The sequence below is a fragment of the Macaca thibetana genome, chromosome 1 (assembly GCF_024542745.1).
Source record: "Macaca thibetana thibetana isolate TM-01 chromosome 1, ASM2454274v1, whole genome shotgun sequence".
NCBI classification, from domain to species: Eukaryota; Metazoa; Chordata; class Mammalia; order Primates; family Cercopithecidae; genus Macaca; species Macaca thibetana.
This window is the reverse complement of record NC_065578.1, coordinates 110,538,228-110,559,053: the sequence shown is the minus strand read 5'-3', so window position 1 is coordinate 110,559,053 and position 20,826 is coordinate 110,538,228. Positions and strand designations below refer to the sequence as shown.

Below are 20,826 nucleotides of genomic sequence, written 5' to 3'. Positions count from 1 at the left end.
AATGTCCTTATAGGCTTTGTACACCAGAGCAGAAGTAAAAAGTATCATTTTGAGATTAGACACCTTCCTCAAAGAATGTGGGAATGCCTGTTTGTAAATCATTTTAATGTAAATGAATTCCATCAAAATACAGCAAATGTTAACATAATTACAGTGTCCACAAAGGAAAATCACCCTATCAGAATTATTTAAGTGTAAAGGCATTTTAACGTCTTGTAGTTCAAGAATGAGATATCAATTTATACTACATAGAAAGTCTTCAGTCTGACCAAATGAATCCTGAAACTTCACCTGCAATAGTAACACTCACCTAGTTGCCTTAACTGAATGCCAGAAAGTCCCTTGTGGCTTAATACAATTTGATCAATTACTACATTTACAAGACTCAAGCATCAGTAAAAGTAACCATGAGTTGATTATATGTAAGTCTTTTCCAAAGTAAGAATATATTCTTTTCTGTTTTTTTAAAGAGTGATAGGATAGAAGATAGTTCCAAGGCATTCTAAAAGGAATGTCTTTTGGGGAAGCAAAAAACAAAAAAATATGCTTTTTGTTTCTTGCAATGTATAAAACAAGCACTGACTTTTATGGATGAAGACAATTTCCTTTGGGGAAAAAAAAAGGGAAAACAACAACAATAACAACAATAACTATAACCTATGGTAAAAACTCATCTCTTTGGGGGAAAAAATTGGCAAAGAATGGGTAATCCATATGTAATAGATGCAAATCACTTACCTTTACAAAACAGCTGATCTTCTGGAATCAGCCTTATGAAGACATCTGCACTGTTTTTATTTGTTCTGACCATAAACTTGCTTTCTAAGTGTCAGTAAAAGCCTTCTAATTTAATGAGGATTTGGAAGGCAATTTCCATTTTATGGCCTCAATCTCACAAGAGATGTAAATTTCACACCTGAACCCTAAGTGAGTATCTCTTCTCCATTTGGCACGCAAATAAGTGAGAGCTGAATATGTAGTAATTGTTTCTGTATTAGCATAATGCAATTCAAAACAGCATATTCAGTAACAAACCCATAATGCTAAGTAAAAAGAAAAAAATAATATAGTGATCTGAGGTCAATTATGGGAATCTATATTGGGAGTTGTTTAAAAAAAGAACCTGTAATCCCAGCACTTTGGGAGGCCGAGATGGGTGGATCACGAGGTCAGGAGATCGAGACCATCCTGGCTAACCCGGTGAAACCCCGTCTCTACTAAAAAAATACAAAAGCTAGCCTGGCGAGATGGCGGGCGCCTGTAGTCCCAGCTACTCGGGAGGCTGAGGCAGGAGAATGGCATAAACCCGGGAGGCGGAGCTTGCAGTGAGCTGAGATCCGGCCACTGCACTCCAGCCTGGGCGACAGAGCGAGACTCCATCTCAAAAAAAAAAAAAGAAAAGAAAAAACAGAATATTTCACTAAGTCTCCAAATATATCACCAGAGAAGTCAGGTTGTACCCTTTTAGTTTAATGATGCTAACAGTAGGACCAAAGTGCTAACAATAGGATGAAGGGGCATGGGGAGAATCTGTTTTCCTGTTGCAACCTCACCTCACGAATCCTGCTAGTTAGACTGCTAGTCTAACCTCACGAACGAATCTAACCTCATCTCACGAATCCTGCTAGTTAGACTGCTAGTTTACTGGGTCTGGGAACTCCATTTCAGATGTGAATCTGAGAGTTCCTCAGATAAAATATGTAATTTAAAAAGGATAGTTATATTAATTACAAGACGACAAAATATTTGATCTTTATAAAAGAAAAAATTATATCTACTATGTACATGTGTAGATTTTTCCTAATGGAAAAAGGTAAAAAGTATACTGAAGCAATTTACTACCAGGCATCACCTAAGAAATAAGGATATGTATATAACGTGCACAGACAACTTCATTTACAATGTTTTATGCATTTCCATATTTACAAAAAATGATTAGGCACACAGGTTGAACATCCCTAATCTGAAAATCCAAAATCTAAAATGCTACAAATCCCAAAACTCCTTGAGTGCCAACATGATGCCACAAATGGAAAATTCCACACTTGACCTTATGTGACAGGTTGAGGTCAAAATGTAGGTGCACTAAAGTTTATTCAGCATCTCCAAGGGAAAAACGACCCTCCCAGTCCCCTTCATAGCTGCAATATATCTTTGTGTAAAGGCCCATATCCTGTCACATAAGTACCTCCACAAAGGGTAATAAAATGACATTGTGCAGGCTGGACATTCCAACAGCAGGCTCTCCCCAGTGCCCGACATGGGGCCAAGAACTAAGTGCATTACTGTTTTTTAATTTTGTTTTTGTTTTTTGCTTATTATCTGCTGTGTGGTATAAAGATATTGTTGAAAATGTCAAAAAGGCCTGCAGATAATTTTTGGTTAATAGTGATAACATACAGGTATTCTAGTGATGCTAGTGTGCTGCTTCACTACCCTGAACACATTATCTTTTCACTTATACATCTTATGTTTTGCTAAATATATCTATGTGTAAATAAGTGTTAGAAAATGATTGCTTAACAGTAGTATGTAAATTCAGAGTCAGGAGTAACACTGATGCCAAACCACAGATTATCCACATGGGTGGCTAAGATAGTAACACTTTTGCTTTCTGATGGTTCGGTACACACACTTCGTTTTATCCACAAAATTATTAAAAATATTGTATAAAATTACTTTCGGGCAATGTGTATAAGATGTATATGAAAATAAATTTCATGTTTGGACTTGGTATCTCAAGATACCAAGATATCTCATTATGTATGTGCAAAGACTGTAAAATTTGAAAACATCTGAAATCTGAAATGCTGGTCCCAAGAATTATAGACAAGGGATACTTAACCTGTATAAACCAAACACTGATTTGTTTTCCAATAATCAAGCCAGAAATCCCACTTTTTGGATATTGGTACGCTGAAACTTTATGTACAAGATGTTACAAATAATTTTGTGGGGAAAATTTTGGTACACAAGGCTTATAAAAATAATAACATAGTCAAAACTTTAGGAGTGGGGGTAAGCTTTCGGCTTTATGATCTGGTTTCAGGAAAACAAAAACTATTATTTCCTTCCTATAAGGCAAAATTGTTATTAAAAAAAAAAAGAACTAGTCTACTGAAGAGCAAAAGTAATAAAATTCGTATTTCCTATGCATTAGTCTCAAAAGCCAATAGGGTCTCTATAGTGAAATCTAAGATATATAAATGAATGATATTATGTACATAACTGAATAGTTTCACAATTTTTCCAGTTGACTGTGGATTATTTTTATTCCTTCATCTCCTACCCCTTCACAGACTCATCTTCCCAACAAAAGACACTTAACAATTCAGTTCTGGCAATAAATACTTCGGGTAGTGTATCAATTACACTTCCTCAAGTACCTCATTTTCCATCATAAAGTGAGTTAGGTAAGGGAAAAATGCTGCTCAGTAAATTTCCCTTATACTTTAAAATTAATCTGATTTTTAAGAATTACATTAATTTAGGTCTAGTAAATCTTTTCTTTGTTAAGCTTTCACCAAATGAATGATAAATACTGTATTCTGAAGGGGTGATGGTAGAAATCGGCAGTTAACTGATGACCAGGGGAGTACCAACTATGACAAACCAAATCTGAAAGAATACATTAAAACTGTAAGAGCAGCAACAACTTTTATTGAGTGCTTATTAATTTGATAGGCACTATTCTAAGTGCTTTAAACAATATATTAACTCTTTTAATGCATAAAATAACTTTATGAGATAGGTACTACTGACCTTATTTTACAGAGGAAACTAGGCCAGAGACAGTTACACAACAGGTTAAGTTCACACAGTAGGCCGTGCAGCCTGGGTCAAATGCACAGAGTCTGGTTCCAGAGCTTGTGTTCTTGGCCCCCATATTTTACTCCCTACCTCAGAGGTTTGTGGAACAGAATCTGTTTGTAGGAGTGACTATATTTCAGGTAGACCTGGAAATCAAGGTCCAAGCTCATTCAAACAATCCCATGACACTGATTTCATTCAACAGGCATTTATCCTGTTTTGGAGCTAGAGTTAACTTACAATCTCAAATTTGTTATTCAGCTTTAAGTATATGACAGAGAAACTGGTAGACTCATGTAGTTAAGAAAGAGAATAAAAGGTCTAATTTAATCTTGTCACTGGTTAACTTGTTAATAGTGTCTGCTGTTTCCTCATCTGTAAAATGGGATGACAATACTAATTCAGATTCTCAATGGCCTTCAAAAATAACAGCCCTGGAATAGTCCTAACATTCCACATAACTCCAAGTAGTAAAATTCACCATCCTCTATAGAGGAAGTTGTGTTCTACTGTTCGCTATGACTTTTCATTTTCAGAAAAAATAAAAGAATTTCACACATTACCCTTTAACTGGATTATCCCATATTACAAAACACAAGCAAAAGACAACATGCATTAAATGGGACACACAATGTGAAAAAAGTTACCATAGACTGCCAAAAAGGTGGTCCTCCAATCACTGCCAGCAAATGCATGATTATTATGAAGATTTGCACTTCAGTCACATCAATTCTGATTAGGTACAAAAAGCCAAAAGAGCAGAATTACTCACAACAATTTCAAGTTAATTACGTGCAAGCTTAGCAGCATTCCTCTATCATGCACAATAGAAAAAAAAATCTCAAATATTGAGGAAAGGGGAAAAGGAGGCATCAAAAATTTGTTATGAGCAAAAATCATATAAAATCCGAAGCCTTTTAATTTAATTTGATGAATTTCAAAGAGCAATAAAAACCCCTCCTTTGCAAAGGAAATTTCTGACTCATTGAAGTTGGGCTGAAACCATAGGTTAACCTTTCCCACCAAAACAAAAAAAAACAAAAAAAAATTGAGGAGGTATTAAATTTTGAGTATCAAGCAGAGGATTACATTGCACTGCTATAAAATATGAAATCTTGAAATAAGTGCTTTGTAGTATCAGATGAAATAAATGGTGCGCTTTAACTCACTGAGACTTTGTAACACTTACTGTTCTTTAGATATATTCATTTAATGTCTGCCATTGTATAGGTGTGAAAACAAAAATCTCCTCCAGTTCTCAAATTCTTATTCTTACTAGGTTAACTACTCTAAGACTTCTGCAAAGAAGATACTGAAAGCAGCCAAGAATTAGCTTTGGGGTTGCTGAAAATAATTTTACAGTCAAGAAGAGACAAACCTCATGCACAACAGGGCAGCAGAAATTAGAAGCCTGAAAGTGTGAAAAAAAGAATATGGGCAAAAAGACTGAGAAGCAAAACATACGCTGTTTTTCCTTTCCTCCTGTAAACTAGCACTTTCTACAATTTTGAGATTATCATTCTTAGATTACTGGATTCAAATGCCTTCTAATTTTGAGAACTTACCCTACAGATATGCTTGCACAAAATGATGTTTATACAAGGTTATTCACTATGGAATTATAAATTTACAATAGCATAATTTAAAAAAATTCCCTCAAAGGGAATAGTTATAAAAATTATGGTACTTCCATAACACAGAATATTTTGCAGCTTTTAAGGAGTAGGGCAGCTCTCTATATACTGATATAAAAAGTAGCAAAGATATAGTAAGTGAAAATAAGTTGCAGAATGTGTATAGGCTATTTTTTGTGTAAAAAAGAGATAGTATTCTACTTTTATCTTTGCCAGTAATTGCATAACAAATTTCTTGAAAGATACATTACAAACTAAGAATAGTGGCTACCTGTTGGGGAGTACGGTATAGAAACTGGGGAGCTGGGAGATAAGAATGAGGAGACTTTTCACTGTATACCTTCTTATAATGCTAGTTTTTCAACAAAGTGAATAATTTATCTATTATAAGTAATTAGTCTGAAAGTAGATAACAACAGCAAAGGGATTCAATTCCCAGAACAGAACAGAGCCTCCATTTCTAAAAATATATAAAGCAGGTAATCTGTAATGTGAGTTTAAGATACATAAGCTGTCATGCTGTGATACATAACTGGGTTGAAACTAACGTCTTGCAACTAAAAAAAATGGGTCTTTGTTTGCCCAGGAATGTTTTTTAAACAGAAGCTTATTTAGCTGCAAACATACAGTGATGTAGTTATCTTGATATACACATTGAAAAAAAAATGGACTGAATTAGGCTAAAAAGAATCTGTAGAGCTGACCTGGTGACTGGTGTTGCCAATAAGGGGAATTACACTCAGTAGCAGATTCAGGAGACTAAGCAGGTAGGTGTCAAAGATGATCGATTCTGTCTTGGGTGGAGGAGGGTAGACATCTTAGAACATTTTGCTGGATATATGAAGTAGCCTTTTGGAAGGGGAAGGGCCAGAAGTATAGAATTACAAAATAAAAATGGAGGGAACCTCATGCAATTAATCTTTGTACCATGGATTAATATAAAAGAGAATAGGAAACATAAAAGATCTTTACAAAGTCTCAAATTGGGATTCTCAGGGCAAGTTTTATAGAATAGTCATTTGAAACTTTCAAAGACAGAATTTTCTTAACCATTCTAATACTAACATTTTATTTAGATGAATAATGTCTTACTATTATGGAGAGAGGGCCAGGAAAACTTACTTACCAGTTGGTAGTTAGTTAAGAATATTTTTTCTTATTTGTTTATCTGATTTAGAAGACTATTCTGAACTCCAGGATGAGAATCTTCTGCTCTGAATCATGAGAACTGCCTATCATAACTCCTGGAAGTGTGGTTCTAATCTTGACTGTCAATGAAAAAGGGTGCATGCAGTGCAAAGTCATTCCCAGGGATGGGAACTAAAGCAAGCTAAGAGGGACAGGTGGTAGAAATGATAAACAAGAGTTTATGATTCTGTTTAGAAGACAGCTAGTTATATGACAATTCATTTTTCCACCTTTCTGCTAAGAAGTCTCAGTATGGGCTCAATTTACTGTAACACATACTAGAAAGAGGCTCATTTTAATCTTTTTGGCCATACAGGAAATACACAGTTATTTAGAGGACAGAATATTATATAAGGGCAGGAATTTGGCATGTCTGTAATCACTTCCTTATTATTATTATTATTATTATTATTATTATTCTCTGAATCATGAGAACTGCCTATCATCAGTGGAGAATCATCAGTGGTAATATTCTCAAGTGTTGGGACTGTTCCTCAAAACCAAAACAAAGAAACTGACCACTAGTACCACACCAAGAAAAAAACAATGAAAAACAAAACCAAAAAACCCTTCAAGACACATGGGATATGTGGTCGAAGAGCATCCAAACACCAGTGATTTTTTTAACAAAACGTTTTATATGGGAAAACAAATTACTTATGTGTCGCATTAGATTTCTACAGCCTAAAGTTGTAGAGGGAGAAAATTAAATGATACTAACCACAATTTTCTATATCTATGAAGGTACATGAACATCTTGACTAGTGCTGCTTTAAAATAATTTCCTGGCTTCGTGTGGTGGCTCACACCTGTAATCTCAGCACTTTGGGAGGCCAAGGCAGGCAGATCACCTGAGGTAGGGAGTTTGAAATCAGCCTGACTAACATGAAGAAACCCTGTCTCTACTAAAAATACAAAATTAGCCAGGTGTGGTGGCACATGCCTGTAATTCTAACTACTCAGGAGGCTAAGGCGGAAGAATTGCTTAAACCAGGCAGGCGGATGTTGTGGTGAGCTGAGATTGTGCCATTGCACTCCAGCCTGGGCAACAAGAGCAAAACTCTGTCTTAAAAATAAATAAATAAATAATAATTTCCTATTTCTACTTTATTTTAATATAGGTTGTCAAAAGACAACAAAGAATTCTCCCAATTACTGGGGATAACCCATAATGAATATTCTCATCAGGACACACTTAAATTACTATGACAAGCCAGAAACAAACACTGTTTTGATGGCTGTCACAAAAATAAATAAAAAGAAGCAAACCATTCATCTGATGGGGAAGCTATAAATGTGACAGTCTGAGGTCAAAATAACCTTCAACGCCCATAATAAACTTTAGGCCAATCATTCCTTACAACACTCTAATGGTCTACTGATTAACAGAGAATAAAGTGTACTAAATGAATATGAATAAACTTCTCAACAAGGGAACAGAGCATCTCTTTAGTTGGAGTGATGATCTCAGGAGGTCTTCATCACTACAAAAAGCTTAGAAAACTCTCTGATCAAGGTAGTTACTACATCAGAAGTGCAAAATAGCTTTTAAAAGGGGGGTAGAACAACTCCAAAGTAAGTAAGCTAACTATGAGAAAAATTTCTATTTTGAAAGTTTCCATTTGTTTATCAGTGTTACCTGACAAATGCATCTGGTTTGAATTCCAGAATTCAGTTTTAATTGAGGGATGTGAAGGGATTTAAATGGCATTCTATGAAAGCTAAGCACATTAATCATCTTTCCCACAAATTTTTAATGTCTTTCCCCTCTAAAATCAGAAACAGACAATCCATTGTTCTTCTACATGTGACATATGCATTTCAAAGATACACTTGCAGTTATTTTGTAAACATAAGTATTTTTGTTAAACTATACATAGTAAATATAATTGTGTTGTAGTTTGGCAACACAATTGTTTGTATTAGTTTGGTTAACATAGAATATGCATTAGGGATAAATTCACAATGTCAAAGAATCCCCAATTTGTACAATTTGACCTGTGAGCTATTGTTAAAGAGAAGCATTTTGTTTAAAAAAATCATCTATTTGAAGAAGTCTAGATTCTTACTCAAGGATTAGATAGCTATTAACTCCAGATTTATAATTATCTGTAAATGGATCTGAAGCTCTAGGTAACTTATGGATAACCAGAGCATAACATTCATTATAGATTCTACCAGAAATACCACGGGTGGGGTGAACTGTTGGTGGACTGAAATAAAGATTACCTAGAAATTAAATATACTGATTTTGAATATTTTACTTTCTATCCTTGATAAGGGACAAACTGGACATGGTAATCTTAATGTTAAATAATATTAACCATACAGCTGAGTGGTAACTTGGAGTATTTTTAATTCAAGTGTTATAAATTTGGAAAACAGACAGCAAGACAAGTCTATTTTTGAAATAAGCTTAATTATTAAAAACACATTACCTACCACATGAATGACTACATGGATCTTCAGACTTTCTGAGAAGACTAAAAAGAAAAAGCCCATTGAATAACTCTGAGTAAGAAGAGAAAAATATAGCCAAAGGCTAGAATAGAACAAGTCCTCTAACATAAAAAGAAATAGAGTATAGGTCTCAAATTTAAGGGGCAGCCTATCTTTATCGCCTTTGAAAACAATAAGACCCGAAAGGAGAATCCTCTCACAATCTCTGAGTTAAATAAAGGGATCATGAGCTTATTCTTCCTCTCTAACTGGCACAATAAAAAATTTGCCAACCATTAGGAGTCAGCTAAAGGTCCTAATGTAACAATAATGAAGACTTATTATATGCTTAGCACTACAGTAAGCACATTACATTCTTAACCCTTTTAATCTTGACAACCACCCTAGGAGGTAGGAAATATCACCATTTTGTAGATGAGAAAATTTAGAAAGGTCAAGTGACTTTTCCAAGGTTACAGTGAAAATAACCTTGAAGAGAAACCGGAACGTTGTTCCCATGCAGTGCTAAAACTCTTCGTATTCTAATACAATTTTACCAAAAATGCTAGAATACAACAGGAAATAGCTTATATATAGTTTACATGCTAATAAATCAAATTCATTTAGAAACAAATTATTAAGGACAATTCTTTCTGAAGGTTTTTTCCAAACTTCATAAAAAAAGAGAGTATATTTGACAATCTCATTTTAATTATCAAATCAGTTTAAGCAGTAAGTATTAAAAGCAAAAGAAAATCTCTGCAAGTTAGCAACTGGTAAAAAACAGTATATACGGAGAAAACAAAATATTTTGAAAACTTTTTTTATGATGTTAAAATGCATTAGTTTCTAGAAACATTTTAGCAGAAAGGGCTCTATAAATATAGGGTACTTTGTTATCAGAGACAAGGTGAAAGTAGATACAGTCAATATTTTGACTGTTAATTTCATTAAGAACATTGGTGGAAAAGACCTTTGCTAAGTATAATCAACAATAATAAAAAAAGGGCTATCAAAAATTATAAACCTATAAATCTAGACAACTGCAATGAGCATAAAGCTACAGGTCTTTGGAGAAAGTACCAGAAGACAGTGTAAGGGTAAAGGGAGACTAATGATATACTTCTTAGTACAGTCGGCCCTCTCTATCTGTGGGTTCTGCATCAATGAATTACACCAACCACAGATCAAAAATATTAAAAGCTGTATCTGTACTGAACACGTGCAGACTTTTTTCCTTGTCATTATTCCCTAAACTTTACAGTATAACAACTATTTACTTGGCATTTACATTGTGTGAGGTATAAGTAACGTAGAATGACTTAAAGTATACAGGAGGATGTGTATAGGTTCTATGCAAATACTACATCATCTTATATCAGGAACTTGGGCATCCCTGGATTCTGGTATTTGCAGGAGATCTTAGAACCAATTTCCCACAGATACGGAGGCACAACTGTATTCTCCACATTCCAAGGTTATTTTGAAAAAAGATGCAGAATATCCCTCACCATGAATTTGTCCTCAAAGCCATCATTACTGCCACTGAATAACTGGATTTACAACACTGAAATACACTTTTCAGAAAGAACTCAGCCAGGCAGGCGGATCATGAGGTTAGATTGAGACCATCCTGGGTAACACAGTGAAACTCCGTCTTTACTAAAAATACAAAAAATTGGCCAGACGTGGTGGCAGGCACCTGTAGTCCCAGCTACTCAGGAGGCTGACGCAGGAGAATGGCGTGAACCCGGGAGGTGGAGCTTGCAGTGAGCTGAGAGAGCGCCACTGCACTCCAGCCTGGGCGACAGAGTGAGAAATCCGCCCCCCTCAAAAAAAAAGAAAGAAAGTAAGAAAGAAAGAACTCGGCCAACAAGGAATTCACTATTTCTGTATTACTGAAGCAATATTAAAATTTTTACAATTCTTTTTTTTTCAGGGCAGGAGACCTAATGTAGGAAACCTAATGAACCCTTGCATTGATATAATTATCTGTCAGGTTTTCATATGAACAGTTCTCTGACATTCTCTGAACTGCCAAATAAATTGAATCTAAGCCCTATTTTTTCTTATGCTAAAGTGTGAATGATTCTGGACTATCTCACTAGGAATACATTTCCTAACAATGTTTTTAAAAGTCATAAGGTCAAAATTGCAGTTATAAGAAGAGAAAGAAGGGTGAATGCTGTAGCTCATGACTATAGTTCCAGTGCTTTGGAAGGCTGAGGTGGGAGGAATGCTTGAGGCCAGAAGTTCAAGACCATCCTAGTAACACAGCAAGACCTGTCTCTACAAAAAAAAATTTAAAAATTAGCCAGGTGTGATGGTGCAGAAAGGTGAGGTGGGAGGAGCACTTCAGTCCAGGAGTTTCAAGGCTGCAGTGAGCTATGACTGTGCCACTGCACTCCTGCCTGGGTGACAGAATGAGACTCTATCTCGATTAAAAAAAAAAAAAAGAGGAAAAAGATATATTACTTTTAGCAGTACACTAGAGACATATGTATTTACTGAAAAGAAAAAAAAAACAAAAAAGGAAAGTATTCAAAGAATGACTATAGTAACATGAAAAGCTAAGGATATTTAGTTTCAAAAGCACAACTAAGAGTGAAAAACATTAAGCAAAACAAACAGAAATCAGAATAGCTTCCAGCATAAATATCATACAACACCAAGACTGCTGCAAACACAAGCAGAAGAACTAGTATTAGACTGCTTAAAGTATATGCTAAAGAAGTTAACAGAACAAGCAGAATCTTTCCTACATTAATATAAGATCATCTCAACTTCCTTACCTAAGAAAAACTCTGCTTGCTTTATTCTGTTTTCAAAATAGAAATATAAAAAAAATTCTATTTACTGGTGGAAAGGTATTTGTTTTAAAAAACAGTACATAGAATAAAAATTTTAGGCACAATAGGCAAATGGGAGAATTGGCTTTAGCATCAAATCACCAGAAATACTACTTTTAAAAAATTTTATTTAATAGGGTGGATTTTTATTGCCCTAATATTATATATTAAAATTATGTTTTCTAACAACCTGTTTGTGACATACCAACAGGAAGACTTTTGATTTTTCATGTTTTAATTATTCTGTGCATGACAAAGGTGCTGTCTTTATTGAGTTCACACCATTGTACATCAGATAGCATGAATATTCTAGCAGTTACCGTGAAGTTCCAGAACCAAGGCCCCAGGGTTCCTGTGAGAAGCTGGCATATTATAATTATGATCTGGGACTCTGTAACATCGAATCTATACATAAGGAAACAAACATTTCAAAATAACTTTACTCGGAACTTTTGCTAAAGAGCCCTACTAACACAGGTAACAAAAACAGATTTAAAAAGTAGCATTCTTCTTACAAAGACACCTAAAGATGGAATGATACAATTTATACAGTACTATACTATCCTTATACAAACATACATAGTTCTTATCCAAATCAAGATAGAAGAAAAGTTAAAAAAATTAAAACTGTAATATACTGAAAAATTGACTTTTAAGTAGGCAGCTGGAAACACTAATACTAAAAACACGTATCAACTCTAATTACCTAGGAGTGGTGAATTACTTGCCAAATAATTACACTACGACATAAATCCTTTTAGCACCAGAACTGATCAAGACTTCCCTGTAGATAGGAATTCTTCTTAGAAGTCCCAATGTACATTTTGAAAAACCACTAATCCGTCTTATGTTCCTTCCTTGTCCCAAGCCTCACCACACTCCTACCTCTGCCATCTCAAAAAAAAACTAGCATATATGTGGAAAGAGTAAGTGGGAAAGAATCTCATCAAGAGTAACTTCTATATGGACATGGTTAGAGCAAAAATCAAATTGGCCATCTCCTTATCCTACTTCCTGATAATCTCTAGTCCAGAAGTTTTCCTTTTTCCTCTTTTTCTTCCCTAATTCCATACCAGCATTATAATACTCTACTACATTGGATTAGTTTACTAGTGATAAAAATAGGTAAAACATCCAGTTCAATCACTTAAAAAGTTTGGAAACACAGATAATAACACACAAAAAAGCAGTATAGACTAAGCTTCAAATAAAAACTACTTAAATAAAAATTAAGAACCGAGGAATGCTAGTGAGATAGATAGATGTCCATGATTTTACCTGGTGATCTGAGAGGCCAGACTGCAATCTAGGTTTTACATTAATACAAATGGTTGTTTTAGGACATCATCTACGGCAACTGATAAAATTAAATGAACAGAGCTGAGGCCCAAATGAACAAATCATTGCTGGAAAAAAGCTACACAGGGAAATTGGAAACTGGAAGGAAAATCTCTGGTATTTAATAATTCATATGTTAAGTATTAGACATTTAAAGATAAATAGATTCTATGCAGGGATTAGAAAGTTTCCCAATTCTGAATCCATACAAAGTGGATTATACATTAACAAATAACAGTTCTTTATTATCAAGAGGTCTTCAAATAATTATTCTTTAAAAATTACCTGGACAAAAAGATGAACTCAATTTGTCAGACAACCCAGTGGAATACATAGCCTATTAACTTTTTTTCATTTAACTATAGAAAAGAAAGAATGGGAAGCTACTTACTTACATAGAAATAAACATTTGGTGACAGGGTTTTTAGCTAATGTAAATGTGAAACTTTAGAAGCATGAGCTGAAAAATGTAATAAAAGCAAAAATCAATACTCTGCCTACTGTAATTATAAATAAGTACACTTGTAATAATATCTGTGTAGAATTAGTAGCCTCACAGACTTTATAAACAGAAAGAACCTTATAGATCATCTAATCTAAAGCTTATTTTACAAATTAGGAAATGAGGCCCATGAAAGTTACGAGCCTTGCCCAAGCTGATACATAAAGATAACAGAGATTAACATTTGAGCCAACATATATTGGCCCAAGTTCAAATTATTATTTTTTTGTCTTGGAAAAAATAATTGAAGAGTATTTTGCTCCTGAAATAATTTAAATGAGTTCTGCCTTTACAGCACAGATTTTTTTTTAAGACCGATGTTTTATGTAAGTATAGTTTTATTAAAGATTGATTAGGATTTCTAAGCATTTAATTTATAGAAATGATTCTCTATATATGTCTACAAGTTATATACTTAAAGATACCTAATATAGGCCAGGCACGTGGCTCACACCTAATCCCAGCACTTTGGGAGGCCGAGGTGGGCGAATCACGAGGTCAGGAGATCGAGACCGTCCTGGCTAACACGGTGAAACCCCGTCTCCACTAAAAATACAAAAAATTAGCTGGGTGTGGTGATGGCACGCACCTGTAGTCAGCTACTCAGGAGGCTGAGGCAGGAGAATTGCTTGAACCCGGAGGCGGAGGTTGCAGTGAGCTGAGGTTGTGCCACTACACTCCAGCCTGGGCAACACAGTAAGACTCCATCTCAAAAACAAAACAAAGCAAAACAAAAAAAACCCCCAAAATCCTAATATAGATAGTTTAGGCCTTAAGGGAGAAAATGTGAACTCTCTCACTCAGTATAATCCATAAATAACTTAAAGAGTATTTTGCAAATGTTGATAAATGAGCTTCAATTCATATTTATCTTCTACAACCCAATCCTCCCATGAAATTCTAGCCTCTAACCCCATTTTCCTCCCCAGTCTTTCATATCCAGGCTAGTCATCTCTGTAAGATCTCTACTTGTTCAATCCAAGGGCACTGTGAGAACAGGAGTCTGAATAGACATGATAGGCACTAATATTCTCTGTGCAAGGCAGCTTTTAGCTGTGATCAGAGCAAACTGTTGGAAGACATAGCTCATAATTTCAGGGAAGATGTATCCAAAGCACATTTGCTTTCTCAAAATGCTAGACTTTAATGAGAATTATTTAGTCACAGATGAATTACAATCCCGTGACTATTTTTGTTCAAGATACTATAAGCAAACTTAATAACAATTAAAAACAGTAATATTAAAGAGGCTAAGGAACAAAAAATTCTTATCTGGTAAACATTCTATTTTATGAAGTTATTAAAAGTATAACAACCAAAATTATAAATAAAAAAGAAATTCTCATTATTCCTTTCACTTATGTAAACATCAAAATAAAACAATTCAAATAAATAAACACGTTTAAAAATAAGATTCCTAAGGTACTTAAAGTTGCTTTTACTTTTCTCTAGAAAAGAGTAAGAACATGCAAGGGATTTTAAAAAATTTCTTTACTCAAACTACATTCCAGAGCTGACCTTGTTCCCTCCTTATTAAGCAAAATACATTTTGACTTTCTCCTCCATGCATACAAACTTTGATAAGTCTTTAGGGATATCTACATGTATTCTATAGATTCTATGTATCTATATGTACATCTCTATTCTATATGCCTCCATTACATTGTTATTTTGATAAATGGCTCCCTAATGTAGAGCACTTAGCCTATATTTTTTTTTTTTTTTTTTTTTTTTTTTTTGAGACAGGTTCTTGCTCTGTTGCCTCTTGCTCTGTTGCCCAGGCTGGATAGAGTGCAGTGGTGTAATCTCAGCTCACTGCAACCTCTGCTTCCAGGGCACAAGTGATCCTCCCACAGGCAAGCGCCACCATGCTTGGCTGATTTTTAAAAAAATTTTTTGTAGAGACCAGGTCTATACTGCTCAGGCTGGTCTTGAAATCCTGGGCTCAAGTGATCCTCTTTCCTCGGGCTCCCAGAATGCTGGAATTAAAGGCATGAGCCACTGTGCCTGGCCATAGCACATTTCTATGAATGTTATAGCCTGCTTTTAACTTAAAAAACAAATTTGGTGCTGCTTTAATGCCAATGTAGAATTTCTGAAAATTGGATACAATTTCCCAAATTAAACCTAATCACTTGTAATACTAATATTTAAGCTCATATATTAAATTCAAACTATCTAGTGTTTCCCTGCCCCCACACCCCCACCCCAGCCTTGCAAGCATTCTAGTGTCAGTGGCAGAGTTTCCTCCTATTTAATGCCTCTGCCTTTTACCCTAGAATTCCTTTGGTCCTAAATCTTTGGCTACTGTTCTATAAATCATTCCCTCTCTTTTTATTCATTATCTTCAATCTCTTCTCTAGCAGATTTCTTCTGAATGCTCAAAATTTTCTCATAAAAATACAAGACCCTCCTTCCTTTGAGCCCATATCCTCTGCTCTAACCAATGCTTCTCTCCTTCACATCACAGTCACACATTTTATAAGTAACCTTATATAATGTGTAATAAATAGTAGTCTACTTATTTGTTCCATTCACTTCTTATCCCCTACGGTCTGGCTTCTACTCCAACATTACACAGAAATTACTATGAATAGCTCACACTGCCAAATTCAATGTACACTTTTCTGTCCTCATTTTGAGTCTTGGCAGCATTTAGCAATGTTCTTTTGTGAAATGCATCCTTCTGGCTTTACATTCCAGTACGCCTCCTACTACTCTGGCTGTTCAATAAATTTCATGGGCTTCTTTCTAAGCTTGCTCTCTAAGTTTTCTCCTGTTCTCATTTTATTTGGATGTCTAAAATCCCTCACATATGTTTCTGGGTAGACTGTTCTCTTTAAATAGGTTCCTCTTCCTATAGTGCCTTTCTCTACTTTCATCCAGCCACCCAAGGAAGGGAACTAGGAGTCATTTCAGTCTCTGCCCTCTCATTCATTCCCTGCATCCAAATATATATTGTGTCCTATAGTTTCTACCTCTTAAGTCTCTCTCCAATTTATTCCTTGCTCTGCAATAGCACTGCCATTGTGTTCGTGCATGCTTCATCATTCTCATTAATTATGCGCTGATGCTTCCTCTTAACGGGTCTCCTTGCTTCTGTCACAGCCTACTACAATTTACCCTCTGCCTTACTGCCAGACTGATCTTTCTAAAAGGCACTTTTGTCATTTCCCTGCTTTAGGTCCTGCAAAAGTTCCCTGCAGATTCAGGATAAAAGCTCATATTTCTCGGCAGAGCACAGAAGGACCTTGATTTTCTGGATCTTCTCCAGCCTTATCTCCTGCCACTCCCCTACAGGCAGGCATCTTATCATCCAACCATATGGAGCTGTTTACAGTTCTCTAAATACACACTTCATCACAGGATAACATCATGAGGGAAATTCAAAGACTGGAAGACAGAAAGCTGTGATATCAAATCACTACTAAAAACACTATTTACTCTTCTCCTACTTCCGTGGTTAATTTTCTTTCCTTCCTTCAGTTCCCACACCATATGGTTGATGCTGTATTATTCGAAAGGGAAAGAGAATACATTAGGGTTGACTGATAAATAAGCTTTCAAAATAGGTATTGAAAGTGAACTGTGACATAATAACCAACGAAACACAAACTATGTGAAATCCAGATATTATAAATTCTGCCATTTTTGAAAATAGCAGAAACACTAAAAATTAAGATTGGATTAGGGCACTGCTCTCAGAAACCATCTTCTTTCTCCTGGAAATGCATTTTTATATGTCAAAATAAAAATGGAATTAAGGTAAATAATGGTGGGGAAAAAAGTGAATTTTTCTGTGGGAAAGACAACGATGAGGGGCTACTGCTTTTTGTATTGCTTTTAAAATACTGGCTGGGAGGTTCTGATATCTCCTTTTAAAAAAGTATAAAAGAGGGGCATATGCAGAGACTATTAGGAAATAGCTATAATAATGAAGCTTAAAAATTTTTTAAATTTATTAAACTAACTTAGTGATTTGATCAATTTCTAATACTCAAATACTTATAAGGCAACATTCTCCATACGTGAAAGAGAAAACAAAAATTACCATTAAATATTACTTACATTCCAAATCGCAATGTTCCAGAAACATATGTTTGCCAGTGCGCACAATAGAACATAAATGTCCCAGCAAAACAACAAAAAAACATCCAATCAGGGTTTGTCCCCAGCTGCACTGCAATACAAGTTCCAAGAACCACAAAAACTGCAGAAGAAAGATCACAATGAAAACCAAATAATATGAATAGCAAACAACTGAGCTGGAAATGATTTTAGATGAGACAAAAACATATGTTGTAAACGCACTATCTTCTCTCAGTAATCTATTGTAACAGAAAAGTAGGCTATAATCTGTTACATAATCTCTACCCCATAATTTCAATCTTTCTTTTTTTTTTTTTTAAACCAAATCACTTAGTGGAGGCAAAGTTCTTGAAGGCAACTAAAATACTTCAGCATTTCTTCGGGCACTTTCCTGACTGAGAGACACCAGTACTAACGATCAGCAAAACATTACAACGTAGACAGTCAAAAAGAAAGAAAAACAAAGGGGCTATATAATCCCCAGATGGACCTACTTACTTGCTTCAGATTGATAACTGTCTTTTTTTTTAAAACAGATATTGTTATGGGTGACATACATAGAAAAAGACTTCCTATAAAACTCTAGAACTCAAACTACAACGCAAAAATGACTGCAATTTAAAATAAATAATAGGAAGCCTGCCATCCTGCAGTCAGCTAGTTGTTACCTTTCAAGACAGCCAACTACCATTTATTCAACAGAAGTTTTGAGTATTTCTTGATTTGATTCTTAAAAAATTATATGAGCTTAGTTGCTTCTCCTCTTCTACTAAATAAGCTGCTGTTGGGATACAATGAAGCAATGATTTTGACATGCACCTATACCTGCAAATCTGGATTCAGGAGTTAAAACTATAGGGGGTTTTTGTTTGTTTCTTTTTAAATATTTTAAGTGCCATGCCAAACAAGAAAATAATTGAGGAACTAAATAAAATAAAAATAAAAGAGGGGAGGGATGAGTTCCTGTCAGAAAGACTAGTTGAAAAACTGTCATTTAGTTTCTAAGTATCTTTTTCCCCTCTAAAAACATAATAACTATTATTTTAAAAACTTGCAAAACAGTGCAAATAAAGAGATATCACTTATAATCCAAATAGAGTAACTCAGTTATTGCTAGCACTTTAGTATTTCTTTTAAAAATTGTATATGAGGTGTAAAACATGCCATATATACAAATAATTACTATAGTTAAGCAAATTAACTTATCCATCATGTCCCATAGTTATCTTTTTTCTCCTGTGGTAAAAGCACCTAAAATGTACTCTCTTAGCAAATTTCCAGTACACAATGAAATATTAACGATACTCCTAATTTGTCATAGTCTTTAAGCTTCTCATGACATAGTTACAATCCAAGTCTATTAACATAATTCTGAATGTATATATAACATTCACTTAAATACACGAAGACCACAAATTACCTAACTAGTCTCCCAGCACCGTACTCTCATTTAGTTCATAATAGTTTTGATGATGACAATTATGCCCCAAGCTTTTAAAAACAAAGGATGCCAAAACAATATTTGGGGCTAAAAATAACACACAGAAATTAACTTAATTTCTAAATTTCCTAACACTACCAATAATGATAAAATATTAACTAGGTTCATAGTCTTTTGAGAAATACTAAAATTTAATACAAAATTACTTATTTTCATGACTAAACATATATTCTAACACTGCTTATCGCATTGGTTTAATCATTGTTAATAATCAACAACATGAAAAAAATCAACAATACCTGTTGATAGTGAATCACAACCATGATCAAAAAGTTCTCCCAGAGGAGAACTACTATTGGTTCTTCTTGCCTGTTTCCCATCAATAGCATCCAAAGACTGGTAAATGAAAAGGCCACAGGCACAAGCAATATATGCCCACAGAGGTGCCTGTGAAATAAGAAAGGCAAGAATATTCAGACACACAGTTACCATGTTTGACTAATAATATTTTTACCTGCAGATTGGAAAGCTAGTTGGAAGCTATGGGAGAGAAGATCCAAGTGCTACATAATGAAGAACTCACTGAAACAATCAGAATTGTAAAAGAATTAAATTTCCTGCATTTAGAGGTGTTCAAGCAGATGCTAGATAACAACTTACCAGGAAGATTACAGAAATCCCATAAGAGATTGGACTAGGTGTCTTCCATAAGATTCTTCTCAATGTTTAGATTAGAAGGGTCAATTACTGAATTTTTTCCAAAACTGTACTCTTCAAAATGTTTGCAGGTATTACATGAAAAATGCCATGCTAAGCTCATATGGGAAACACACTGGGTTAAACACTAAACAATGTTCAACAGATTTCTTTACTACAGGACTTCCTCCAGTCTTTAATATTGCTAATACATCCTGTGAATATTCAAGAGGGGGACATAATGTGCTGCCATTTTCCAAATTTGAGTTTGTAACATTTTTAAACATCTCTCTTCAATGGGCCATAAAATAACACTAGTGCATGATATCCAGTGCATAGAGTGCTCAGAATACTATTTTTCAAATCCACAGTCACATTTTCAAGGAATAGCTTCTTTTTTCCCAAACAGAAATTGAACTGCTGGTATTGAATTAATTAATTAATTAATTAGAGATGGAGTCTTGCTCTGTCACCCAGGCTGGAGTGTAGCGGTGCAGTCTTGGCTTATTACAACCTCCGCCACCTGGGTTCAAGAGATTCTCCTGCCTCACCCTCCCTAGTAGCTGGATTATAGGCATGTGCCACGAGGCCCAGCTAATTTTTTATTTCATTATTTTTTTTAGTAGAGACGGGGTTTTGCCACGTTGGCCAGGCTGATCTCGAACTCCTGACCTCAAGTGATCCACCTGCCTCAGCCTCCCAAAGTTTTGGGATTACAGGCTGTGAGCCACTGCACCTGGCTTGGTATTGAATTTAAATGTTGTATATTCAAAAAGAAGAGGTCCTATTTGTTTTATCCTTAAGAATATAGAAGAGTATACGGTATCACTTTTCATTACT

At 34.9% G+C, this 20,826-nt stretch overlaps 1 protein-coding gene across 5 annotated transcripts in view; it reads right to left on the bottom strand.

The window, feature by feature from the left end:
• Positions 1-20,826, bottom strand: part of CEPT1 (choline/ethanolamine phosphotransferase 1) — a 45,892-nt gene that overhangs the window by 5,915 nt on the left and 19,151 nt on the right. For 4 of the 5 annotated variants that reach the window (XM_050746359.1, XM_050746345.1, XM_050746348.1 and 1 more), the window contains exons 3-5: positions 19,590-19,737; positions 17,829-17,970; positions 4,458-4,542 (exon numbers count right to left, since the gene is read on the bottom strand). In XM_050746359.1, the coding sequence (XP_050602316.1) occupies positions 4,458-4,542; positions 17,829-17,970; positions 19,590-19,737 (375 nt within the window). Of the gene's footprint in view, positions 1-4,457; positions 4,543-12,240; positions 12,326-17,828; positions 17,971-19,589; positions 19,738-20,826 lie in introns of all 5 variants that reach the window. The other variant, XM_050746336.1, reaches the window with a different exon arrangement.